Source organism: Notothenia coriiceps, unplaced genomic scaffold (genome assembly GCF_000735185.1).
Source record: "Notothenia coriiceps isolate Sejong01 unplaced genomic scaffold, NC01 NC01_scaffold00026101, whole genome shotgun sequence".
NCBI classification, from domain to species: Eukaryota; Metazoa; Chordata; class Actinopteri; order Perciformes; family Nototheniidae; genus Notothenia; species Notothenia coriiceps.
In genome coordinates, this window is record NW_011358802.1 from 213,183 (window position 1) to 226,650 (window position 13,468).

At 40.3% G+C, this 13,468-nt stretch overlaps 1 protein-coding gene across 4 annotated transcripts in view; it reads left to right on the top strand.

The window, feature by feature from the left end:
* The window catches only part of LOC104956588 (TOX high mobility group box family member 2-like), a 74,999-nt gene that overhangs the window by 33,221 nt on the left and 28,310 nt on the right, over positions 1-13,468 (top strand). For all 4 annotated transcript variants that reach the window (XM_010784095.1, XM_010784096.1, XM_010784097.1 and 1 more), the window contains one exon: positions 7,549-7,608. In XM_010784095.1, the coding sequence (XP_010782397.1) occupies positions 7,549-7,608 (60 nt within the window). The remainder of the gene's footprint in view (positions 1-7,548; positions 7,609-13,468) is intronic.

A 13,468-nucleotide genomic window follows, 5' to 3' on the forward strand; every position in this document is an offset into this window, starting at 1 on the left:
ATAGATCTTTCTTCAGAAAGCCTGCTATCAGAGTAAATGTTGCAATGTCCCTTCCTGTGAATTTCATATCTTTGTTAAAACACTGATAGGCAATAATTTGGCTCACTTCCCTGTTTAGTTAACTGTAAAGTGTTTTTCATTTCAAATGCGTGTTTTGTTTTATATAATTATTTAACGTTTGAAAGTGAACACACGGCAACCTGATCATCACTAGTTCAACAATAACACTTACCACCTTCTATAACTGTGCTGATAGTAAGAGAAGAACACACCTGTAGAAATGGATTCTCATAATGATTTATTTTAGTCTCTGCCAGGACAGTGAACATTTTCTTCTTCTCCATCTTCCCTTTGCTCTTTCATATTTGTATTCTGTGCAAAAGCAAGAGAGCAGTAGATTTAAATAAGATAACCAATTATATGCTAGAGGAAACAAGACTTTTTTTTCCTGCTGCAGTTATCTGATGCTGCGGTGAGCAGAGGCAAAGGCTGGGGTAATGTGACATTCACTGTGCCCTTTATCTTTTCTCATCGCTGTTTACCTCAGTCAGTTAAAAGTGGCTTGCGCTCTGCATCCTCTCCTGCTGCCAGAGAAACCTCACCGCCATAGGCTCACGTAGAGACATCCACCTACTGTACAGACACACATATTGTACACACAGACACACTCGCACGTTCTCACCTCAGACCATGAGTGTCAGGTAGACTGGTGGGAGAACCACTTTTCTCCTAGCACCCAAGTTGAGAATAGCACCTGCTAGGGCTAGCTGCTAATTCAATGTGATGCTATTGTACGTGATGCTAAGAATGTGTTTCCCAGCTCTGGTGAGCAGACAGGCTGTTGAAAGCCACCACGGCGGGGATAGGGAGACCGTGTGGGTGGCACTTTGGTCTGACATATTTTTCTTGTTACACCTTTGCACATGCACAGGCATGTGGCACACTTTTTACTCTACTTCCATCTGGTTGCAGATACAGGACACCTCAGATGAAAAAAAGGCTTATTTCTAAAAGTGGTGTGCCATAGTGGTACTTAATGCTATACCTCCCTAATAAAAAAAACACTATGTATTTTGTACACATTTATTTAGACTTACCGTTTTAATGCACCTTCTGAGGAAACAAATGTCAGTTTTTAAGGATATGACCTCTTTAGTGCTCTGCTCTAGTTACTGCACATACATCTGATCGAACTGATGATACACAATCAAGATGTACGTTGACATGCCTGGACATTTTTGATAGACAGTAAATAACACATGAGGGGTTTATAAAACGACACCCATAGGCGGAGAAGCTTTGACCTTAATCTTCAGCTGGATGCATTTGAAAAAAAAATACATTTGACTGTTATGACACTGACCAAACAACCTTTTAAGATCATTGAGTGAACATTTTCATATTCACAAATACAGAAGATAAAGACCAGAATAAGCATTATATCATGATGTGACTGACTGGTCGCTTCTATTTTACACAACATCCCAAGATGAAAACTGTATTATTACTTCAGATTTGTTAATCACAATATGATATGGTTATATATATATATAAAAAAAGTGCTTAATTACAGTGTTGTTAATGATAGATAGGGTTATAAGAAAAACAAATGTAACATCCTTAAAGCCATTGACAGGTGACTGCTCTTAAATCTTTGTGAGTTATCTTGTGTCACCATCACCGTTTAGATTTCTATCTCTTTGTGAACACACTAACTCATAGTGAACCCAAGTTCATAGTGGAAACAAAACCTTATTTAGCAACACCCCACCTGGCCTCACACACAAACACACACACACACGCACACACACACGCACACACACACGCAAACACACACGCACGCACGCACGCACGCGCACACACACACACACACACACACACACATACACACACCCTCAGCCTTTCTCCTCAATCTCTCCTCCCATCTCTGCTGTTGACTGTTACTTCTCTTTTGTGGTTGCTCCAGTGCAACAGAAAGTGGATGAATGAGAGCTTCAGCATGCCTTTTTATTTTTAAACTTCACAAGGTATAGGTGAAGCCGGAAGCGGTTCGAACCTGTGTTATGTCTTTTGTGAAAAAAATATTTTTTGAAGCCGTTTCTTGCGCTGTGTGAGTGTCTCCGTATTGTTTGACTGTGGAATGCTTTAGACCTTATCAAAACAAAAATAACTGATGCTCATTAAATGTGAGCTGACGGATCGCACCATCACTGACAATAAAACTAAATATTTCTTTAACCGAATCAGCTGGAGAGGTAATGCAGATAGTCTTTCAACACTTTTGAAACAGTCCTTTGAGGAAGAGCAACGCTACACCATTCATGTTTCCAATTCCAACACTTTCTTGGGTGGCACAGTGCCAGGAAATTCCAAACAGAATTCCACCTAAATCCCTCTGAGTGATAGGAGGAGCTGCTCTGTGTGTCTCGTCGATATCTGATCCTGCTGCTGACCGGAGCACAGTGTCACCAGTTAAACATAGCCCGGGTTTTGCATATGAAAATGAACCCTGCCGAAGATAAAAGGTGAAGGTACATCAGATGCTGGACGTTAGTGCATGTGACCCCATGGCTGCTGCAGAGTGTGCACATGTAGTGAGTGTGTGTGTGGTGTGTGTGCAGGATCAAACTCTCACACCCAGGAAGAGGCCCTGTTTCCCTTATCTAACGACAACAGAGCATGTGTCGCCATGGCCACAGGCTGCGCTTTTTATGGGCTTTGTGTATGTGTGACTGTGTGTGTGACTGTGTGTGTGTGTGCAAGTGTGTGTTTGTGCCATGTTCATTGTTTGCCCATGTTCATTGTTTGCTTGGGGCGTGGTGCAACACCAGAATTGTTACTATAGTCTCTCCTCTCTCTCTCTTTCTCACTCCTCCTGCCATGCAACTCTAAAATAAAGCTACCATATCTAATATAGTAATCTTCTGTCTGTCTGTCCTTCTTTCTTTCTTTCTTTCTTTCTGTCTGTCTTTCTTTCTAACTTTATATTCTTCCTCTTTCTGCCTCTCAACCTCTTTGTCTCTTTTCACTCCACCTGTGCTTTTAGGCGTGTGTGTGCATATGTGTTTGTGTGCACACATGTCTCTCTCTCTCTCTCTCTCTCTCTCTCTCTCTCTCTCTCTCTCTCTCTCTCTCTCTGTCTTTCTCGTCTGTCTTTGAAGCAGCAGTGACAAGTTGGGCAACATCAAAATTCAGTGGCACATTGTCTCAGGTTGAAGTTTGCTAGGTCTCTCCTACTGCTTAATTGAACACAGGATGAGGGAGAGAGAGAGGCAGAGATGTAAAAAGAGAAGTATAGAGAAGAGGGGGAAGATGATGAAGAAGGGTGCTCAAACAAGCATACATACATATTGCATGAGCCCCCCCCCCTCCAACACTACCACCACACCCTTTCTTCACAGAATGGCTGTGTACTGTTCTGGGCTTATTAATTCCGCTCGGTGAGAGGATTATTTTTAGAGACTTGGTGAACTGGTAAAGGCTTTTAAAGTCACAAGTATTACACACTCTGCTTATAGATTCCCCTTTATACATCGGAAAGTTCTTAAAGTTTGTTGTGGTTGTACAATTTTACGGATGTTGCCATGGTGATTGAGTAAAGGTTTAAATCCTGATTTTTTTTTACCGTCAAATCCTGAATCCTGAGTAGCTGATCTCCACGAACTGTAATATGGTATATGATATGGTTAAAAAGCCCAGTGGTGGATAAGATCATTTTCTTAAGTGACAGTAGTACAAGGTAACAATGTAATATACTTTAAATATTTATTTGTATCGTTGGACCCATTTTATTCTTCCAGTTGACCCAAGTTGATGGGTTTTCTTCTTAATATTTTAATAGCTGCTGCTCAACACTATAGTGGAAAAGAAGAACAAAGTTGCGTAAAATCGAAATAGTAAAGAAGCCTCAAACTTTTACTCACAGTACTTGACCAAATGTTCCTCTATATACTTCCACCACTGACAAGTCTGTGATAAATAAACCTGAATTTTAGTGTAGTTTTTGGATATAATCAGATACATAAACATTACTTAATTTTTTGTATATTTCAATCCTTTAGTTTGAAAGTTACGGCAAATATAATTTATATTTTGCCTACTAGATAATTTGTTTCCTGTCAATCAAAATGAATGTTGTCCTCATCATTGCAATGTAATTTTTTTCTCATCATCGGAAGGTAATTTTTTCTCTTATGACTGGACAGTCGTGGCATTACTCAGACGCACAAGCCCTTTATCTACACCCCATCCCCCTTCACAAACAGATGTTGCCTAGAAGGCTTTATGAGGAGCTTATTTGAATAGTCCATCAATCAACAACAATCTTCGGTGGAGTCTCTAATTTTTCCTCCAATCCTGTCATCAACTGTTTCACCGGTGCACTCCAAGATGAAAAGATCCCAGCATTGTATCACACCATTAGCACTGTGTAAATATTACATGTTTTCCCTGGATATGCTAGTTAGCATTACTTCCACCTTGTGGCTTCATTATTTTTGAAACGCTCAGCTTTGTCGATGATTGCAAGGCATGACCTACTTCTGGGACGCTCTGTCTCTGTCTCTATCTCTCACTGTCTTTACTTCCTCACTTTTCTTCCTCATTTACTCGTTCTGTACTTCCTTTTCATTCTCTCTCTGCCACTACACCTCATTTTCCCCTCACACTGAACCTGTCTACCTCTTTCTTTGTCATTTATTCATTGTCTTTCTCCATTTACTGCCTCAGCATCACCTTCATCCTTTTAGTCTGTCTCTTTTCTGCCTCCCTGTGACTCACCTTCTTCTCTCTCATGCATGCATTCTTTATTTCTCAATTTGTCTCCCTTCCACAACCTATTATTATTTTTCTGTATTCTCACATCCCACCCTCTCTCTTTTTTTTTACCCCTCCTTCCTCTCTATTCTTCTTCTCTATGTTTTTATTCCTCTCTCCCAGCACCACGTGTGTCACAGAGGGAAACATCGCGAGCAGTAGTCCCTGCTGAACAATTACCATGCAAAGCAATCCAAATAGAGATGTTTGCCGAAAACAACATGTGTGTAATTACTGCTTAATGAGGCCCTTGTCTCATGCAGAATGCCCAATTAGACTGCCGATGAGAAAGCGAAGCCAAGGCCTACTGAAGAAAGAGAAGAAGGGAAAGAAAGAGGGGCAGGGAGGGATATATGGAGAAGTAGAGGGAGGTTGTAACGAGGAGAGAGGGGAGTGGAAAAAGAAAGATGGAGAGAGTGAGAGAAAAGAGTAAGAGAGAGAAAGGGAACAACAGAGAAAGAGAAGATGATTCCTGCAGTAAATGTGGAGTAATGGCAGAGCTGATAGCATTGAGCCGAGGATAAATTGGCATTTTAAGTGGGAGAGCGAGGCAAAGGAGAGCTATCGAGAGAAGAGCAGGGGGAAACAGCTTTACATTGCAATATATGGGCAGCCATGTTGAAGCACAAAATGGCTGACCTTTCCAGGCTGTCTTTGGCCTTTTAGGGGAGTATTATACTGCAGATGTAATTGCCGCAAATGAGTATTGTCTAATTTCATTGCTTCCCTTTAGAGATGAAAGAAACTGCTGAAAGGCTTTGCATTAAAAAAATTCAGTTAGCCAAATAAGCTAATACGCTACACAAGATCAGGCAGCGTTCTGTATTTTAACATGACGATACTCAGTGACTGCTCTCTTCACAAACGAGAGAATCTTATTCTAAAGATGTTTTTAAAATGGCATGAAATGGAGTGAAATTGCTCAGTTAGGCGAGGACAATTGGCTTTCATGTGAGAAGAGAAGAGTTTATTGCAGATGTGTCACCAATCACTTTGGCCCTTTCGGTGAGAAACTGTCACTTTTCACTGCTTTTTTGTCAGGTTAGAGATGCTATACTGCTTTATTAAGCAAATTAGCATCTGTAGCTCTGAACAATTAGCCAGCATTCACTTGAAATAAACGTGTAGTTTTACCTGCTGGTGTAGGGCTTGTGGATGTGAATGTGGTTCACATGCAGCGCTTGTCTCACTTTCTTGTTTGCGTACGTGGTTGAATGTGAATGTAATCATTAGAATAACCGAGTGAATCCTCAAAAGGGTTTCCATGATATGCATCGTTAACCAACCATTGCCCTGAGGCTGGCACTCATTCCCTCGGCTGTTCTCCTGCAATAATGTACAGTAATTTCTCTTTCTCACCACTCTCATGCTCATTTAGCCACTTGGACTTTTTTCCTGTCTTCCAGTGTAGATATTAGATTTCCCCCTGAGGAATTCTGCCCATTTCCGTCCATTAGTCTACCTAGTTATTGTTTTTAGCAGGTATATCTTATGATCCATTTGTGTTCGCTCATATCTAGGGTGTGTTTATCTTTCAAGACTTTGCGCGCTTTCTCTATAGGCACAAAGCGGACCACCCCAAATGAAAAAGGGCCCCCTGTATCTTCACATCTGAGGAATTTGACGTGGAATGCTGTCTAGTTTGATCATGTTGTCTCTGCTGTCTTTGTGCATTGATATCTCATAGAATGACCTCATTCAAACAAAAAGGGGGCTCTATTTCACACGTCAGGTTTGTGTTTGTGTTTGTGTTCATGTTACGTTATTATCCAGTCCAGTCAAGGTTCGTTCCATTTGCTGCAAGCGTGGAATGACAAAGCTTGATGTCTTTGAAAGCCAAGGGCATTTTACAATGCAGCTCATCTTAACATGGTAGCAGTTTCTCAATCACCTTGACACTGCACGGGTTCAGCTGCCGAGCCTTTTGTGTGGCAGAATCTAATTTTCTCTGCAGCTAAAAACAGAATTTGTGTCCTTTATTTATATCACGCTCAACGCTGATATCAGTAGGGAATTTTCAGGTATTTAGCCTACAGTCACAGACACACTATACAACAGAACTAGCATGTTGCATGTAGTGCTCCAGCTGTGACCTGGTGTTGTTTTACAGTACCCTCGGGGGTCAAGGGCCATTTGTAGTGTCAAACAGTGTTGTGCCACCTGCAGCAAGTGATCTTTCAACGCCCTATTAGCTCCGTCCTGAAGACACAGCATGCTCCGCTGTGCACCCTTCTCACTCGCACACACACACACATGCACACACACACACACACACACACACACACACACACACACACACACACACACACACACACACACACACACACACACACACACACACACACACACACACACACACACACACACACACACACACACACACACACTTAACACAGGGTCCAAACAGACAGGCACACACACACCCTTTACTACTGTATGCACTCACAGTTTCATTCACACTCATTCTCTCTGAGACACACAGCGGTGCCCACAGGGAAAAGCCCATCTCCCGTCACTGTGCTCATGTAGCCTAATTACCAGGCCGCTGACGAGCAGTAATTACCCACGCTGCCATGCCACCACGAGGTTTAACCAAAGTGACAAAGTCATTAGTCTCACACTTCAGGCCACCCGTAAAGAGCTTTTCTCCTTTGCACCTCCTCTGCGGCCCCCAAATGTTTCAAACCCTTCTTGCTAACCATGTTTATTTCTTCTTTCTGTTTCTGTCCACAGTTTGATGGTGACAACATGTACATGAATGACAATAACCAAGAGTTTCGGTCGCCAAATCAGGTAAGACCGCCCACGTATTTTCCTATGAACCCCTCAGACTTGTATAAATAAACATGTGCAGAAGCTGTCGTGTTATTAGCTACAGTTTTGCAGCTGTTGCCATTTAACAAGAACTGTTTATAGAATGATATGTTTTGTTAGGAGTCGGAAAATAATAAATGAATATCAAGCTCCAATAAACGAGCTCATTAACCAAACGAAGTTGGTTGTAAATTGAGTCAGAGGTAAAACTGGAAAATAGCTACATTTTACAGCTTAATGGTAGTGGAAAACATTTGTAGCAGTAGTTTGTGATCAGCCTGTCATGATTAGCTGCTGATGGTTTCCATGTTAAATTACATCTTAATATTGACTTTGTGATAAACTGAGTCGAAGAAGTTTCTTAAAAGTCCTCCTACACCAATTGGTAAGTTTCCTAATGGATGATTAAAACGTGCAAAAATTCTCACTTACAATCTGTGAGGAGCTACATACAAAATAAATCTATTACCACCAGAACTTTGACATTTCTCAGAAACTATTCGATGGACAACCAGAAAATGAAGCATACTTACTTTGGTGCCATACATATTTCTGTTAGACAACCAGCAAGTTTACATTTTTGTACTTTAGTGCCACCATCAGGACAAACAAATGTTGTCAAATAATTTTGTTTGCAACCTCAACTGTATTTTCTTTGTTGTGCTTATCAGCATATGTTATCAAGCTAACAAACTAAACTTAGATGATGAACGTGGTAAATATTATGTGTTTGTATTCCCTTTTTTTAAAGAGCAGTAGGTCTACAGTATCGCTTCACAAATCCCAAGATCAAGTCAGTATGTTCGAATACATTTTTAATGGTTGTTTTCATTGTCGTCCAGCATCTAATCCTGTTTTGCAAACAAGATGGATCGCAGCTGCATTATTGTTTGATGGCTCTTTGACAACATCAACATTTATTTGTTGTCTTGGATGGAAATTGTCCGTAATGGATATTAAAATGTTCAGTTTGTCGGATCATTTGATCTCTCAAGCTATGTTAGGCAATATTAAGCCCTGAAATTGGAGCATTACTCTTAAAGAGGCGTCCATTACTTTGACCTCCTCTTGCTAAGTTGGAAAAAACACGTAATTCCCGGTAAGCTAAAGTATCACTTAAACCTCACAAAACATGTGATGTTTGATGGACGATTTTATCCAAAGCACATTAACATTACGTATATCTTTTACATCAGAGGGATTAAACCATCAACGCTGACGGTGTTAGTGCAATGTCACTAACACTCACAGATAACCCGGCACTAACATGATGTCACCGGCCCCGGCTCGTTGGAGTGCTTGTCCTAGTCTGGAGCGGCACAGTCACTGAGTTAGACAGGCGCCGCGGCACTGAGTGCTCCCAGCTGGTAGACGGGAACACATGGCCAGACATATGGCAGAATTTGGAGCTCCAAGATTTGTTGATCCGGCAGCGATGCCTTCATGTTCTGACAAAACACGACGAAGTGGATGCTCCTCGTCGATTAGCGCCTCGCCAAATACTGTCAGAGAGTTATGGGACAAGGCCAACAGGCCGAGGAAGCATTGGCACACACACACACAGATACACACACACATACACACACACACACACACACACACACACACACACACACACACACACACACACACACATAGTCATACTATAATAGGTGACAGTTTCTCTGTCACAAGTTATTCATAACTAGTTAAAAGGACGTCATTCATTCCAGTTTTTTTTCACCCAAGGTGCAAACTATACACACACTGTATGTTCATACTTCTATACCTCTTCTAAAGCCCACATTTCCGTAATTATTTCCCTTACCTATAACCCCTAAAAGTAACAATCACCACTGCATACCCCCAATTCTAACATTAAAGGACTAATTTACAGAAAAATACATGTTTCATGCCTGAGGAACATTGAGATTGCTGCTTCTGAATTTTCTGCTACCATCGAAATACAATTCAGAGCAATTAGATGTAATATGTGGTCCAATATGCATGAAAAATTACCACCACTTTCATTTCCAGAATATTTGTTATGGTTACTCTGAAACAGCAAACCATCCTTGCTCTAAACTATATTAACTGGAGCTACCTTCTTAAAAAGTGGCTATTTCTTTTTAATTTGTAGGAACTGACCCTTAAAATAATCTAATTATAACATTTACCCTAACACCATCTGCAAACCCTCAAACAGCCCTTTGAAGATGTCACGCCCAGCCAAAATGTCCTCACGTCCCAAAAATGTGCTTACTCCCAGGGTGTAAAAGTTAAATTGGTCCATGCAAAGATTAACGAACAGGAACATAATGTATGTGCACACTAACACACACACACATATACCCTCATAAACCCTCACACACACACTCTCTCATAAACTCTCACACACTCATACACACACCGTCATCCTATAGCTATAAGGTTGTCTCTCCTTTGATGTTGGGATTGAGTGACTATAATGAGGGGTCGAGTGGGAGCTTTAGCAGCTTATTGTCTACTTATAGCACACATCACAGACTATGAGGTCCATCGTTGTTAGCCACGTTTCCTTGTCTGCCCTAATTATGTCACTTTGCGTGCGTACATGGGTGTGAGCTAATTGGGATAAATGTCCAGCTCTGTAGTTTCTCTGCTGCAGTGGTCATGTGTCAATCATCAACATCCTCTCCAGGTTTGTGTGTCAACAAATACCTTCTTAGAGGATAAGGCAATTTGTGCTTTTCAAAACATGCCAGTTGCAGTTGAGGCTCTGTCAGCACCGTCAAATAGAAGCTTACTCACCAGTTCTGAATAGCCCTTTCAAAGACACAGTTCACATAGAGAGGATTTAATTTGGAATTCAGAAGCGGTAGGATGGGCACTAAAGCTTAAATAAAAGGTTAAATGTCTGATGCCCCTAAAAACAAATAACGGATTGGTTAGCACTGATCTCAAATATCTAGACAAAACCTTTTCATAACATTAAAAAACACCCTTGACCCACATTTTCAGAGATTGCCAACTCGCTAAATTCTAGTTGTATTTTGCAAAGGTTTATTTTCCTCTGGTGTTATGATTTTGACCAGAATTAATCATTTATTTGGGTTTAAACTTCACTTGGGTAAAGCCATGTATTTGTGCCTGAAGTGGTTAACATTTCAATATCCCCAGAAAAATCCATATCTTTGCATTTTCTTTATGAGTCATCCAAAATTAATCAATCTGACTGCTTGCGTGGCATGTGAGTCATGTATGTCTTAATTGATGCCTAATTGTATGCATTAGCTGGGCACTGGTTTGTCACATACAGTTTTGCTTTTGAAGTTAAATCAGACAAATGAGATGTTCAAATATGGAATCATTTTCTGCATCTATTTGAAATGGTGATTACTGTCTGATAATTATGCTAAAAACATTCCACCATTTATTTACATTAGCTGCGTTTGTAAAAATAAAAAAAAAGCAATGTCATTACCACTATTTCTCCTTAGTTTATTCTGCAGACAGCTCTGCAGTAAGACTTATTTGAACGGTTCTGAAGAAAATGTGCAGGAGATACAGCACACAACGATCAAACATGTTGTAAAAGAAGTAGCCTGTAGTCCTTAACACTTTGTTGAGATGCCCACCGTAGCCTTTACATGATGTGTGTCTGTGAAAAGGTGCATGTAGCCAGAACAGAGCTCCTTTGTTTTCATGTCTGGGGTCTTCCACAGCGTACGCACTGAGGTAGCAGTTTGACACAGCCAGGAGATTGCATTACACATAACATCTCTGGGCTTTTAAAAAGAGAAAACCGCTAATCAGAAACAGCTTTAAAGGGGCCGTTTAGTGTATGCTTGGACACAATCTGTCCATTCGAACAAGATGTTTTCAAGGCTTTGAATACTTTCTGGTCAAGATATGTGTATGAGCTTCACATATGCAGTTCCCAGACGTTTTGATGATATCGATGTTTACCATTTGGGTCATCTGTTGAGGTTTTAGCTTATATGCAAAAGTGTGGGAGTTATTTTGTTGATCAGCAAGTGTCGTTTATTACTGCCCACACATAAGGCTACAAATTGGATAGTTTATTGAATTAAAGGTTGTTAAACATATATCTTTATATATATAGATATATATATATCTATATATATAGAAATTGACTGAGGATCTTCTTGTAACCCATACAGAGTTTAAATCACTCACTTAGGCTGGTTTCTAGTTGCTTGTTGACTACTGAGTTGGTTATTAAAACAACTAAGCCAATCAGAGCTTTCTTTTGAGAATGGGGACGGCTTTTTTGTGTTGTTGTAATTACAGATACAGAAATGATAACTCATCAGCATCAATCTTTTCCCTACAAAAACGCAATGCACCATAAATAGTTATTGCAAAATAAACCCTTCCTCCCAAGCGCCCTACTTCCAAAGGATATCAGACTGAATAAAAAGTTGAGAGGACAATTCAGTCTCATCAGGCTATCAAACACATGCATCCAGATAATGCTGACTGCAGTGTATATTTTTGCAGTACTAGCTGCATGAGAATAATCACAGACTAACCAAAATGGCTGCCTTTAACCACGCCCACACATATTCTAAGGACAATTACCGTTCCCCCATTTAGATTCATATCAGGCCTGACCTGTTTGAGCGATTGCACAGACTTGTTCCTCCGTGTATATTTCTGTGTTTTGGCTGGCTTATCTTCACCCTATAATCAGTCTGTGGAAGCATGTCCATGTGTATATGTGTGCATATGATACATTAGTGAAAATTAGAGACAGGAAAGGGTTGATTCAAATAAATAGCTGGTTAGGAAAGAAAAAACAAGACACCCAAAATTACTCTCCCTCTTCCTCTCTTATGTTGTACTTGTTGCATTTTGCACCGAGAGAACTCAGGGGCCTCTGGTCTGGAGATGCAGCAGGTTTCTGCCTGTTTGTGCGTCTGTTTTTTCTGTTTCCAGGTGTCGTGCTGAGCCGTGAGTCTCTATCGATTTGACCGGCTGCAAGAGAACAGTGGCTGATGATCGAGATTAGAATAGAAACCTCACCGATTGGATAAAGGCGCTCTCCTTGTGTTTCTTTTCCTGTCGTGTTTATTTTTGTTTAACTCCTTTCTTTGGTTTTAAACCAACGTTCATCCACCCAACTCTTTTCACTCGGAAATATAAGGCTCTCTATTTCTACTTAACTTTATATATATAATTCTTACATCATTTGTTACGTTTAATTCACTTCAGCTAAGTTGATTGAATCTTTATTGGCATTATGTTTTGATCAAAAAAGCTTCTAAAGCATACATGTACAAAACATATAATACACAGCTAATCAACTTGAATAACTACAACGTAAAAAAGACAATTTTCTTTATGAGAATATAAGTGAATTGGCTTTGTTAATTCTGAGTTAACATATTTTGAATGTATTCAATCATTCTTAATTTTTTATTTCATTGCAATTCTGCTGTACTGCTTGAAACCAAATCTATAAAAAAGAATAATTATTCCTTAAATGGATAGTAGTAATTGCTAACAGCTGCTAGCTGTGGCTTAATATTTCGCATACCGACAAATTGCTATGAGTGTCCAGCTATTCTAAATAAGAAAAAGAAAAAAGAAATGATTATGTTTTGTCATAGAGTCATTCATATTAATCCATATGTCATTTGACCTATAGGACTAATGTACAGTATGTCCCCCATACATCGCCCCCTCTCCCCCCCTCTCCCTCGCTCTCTGAGGCAGAGACACCTCAGTACACCCTGGCACCACACACCCAATGTGGGCGATGCTGATGTGAAAAGGCACCGTTACTTAACAGTGACTCACAGTGCACCATTATACCCCCACCATCACAACGGCAAAACTCTCCTCACTTCCCAGC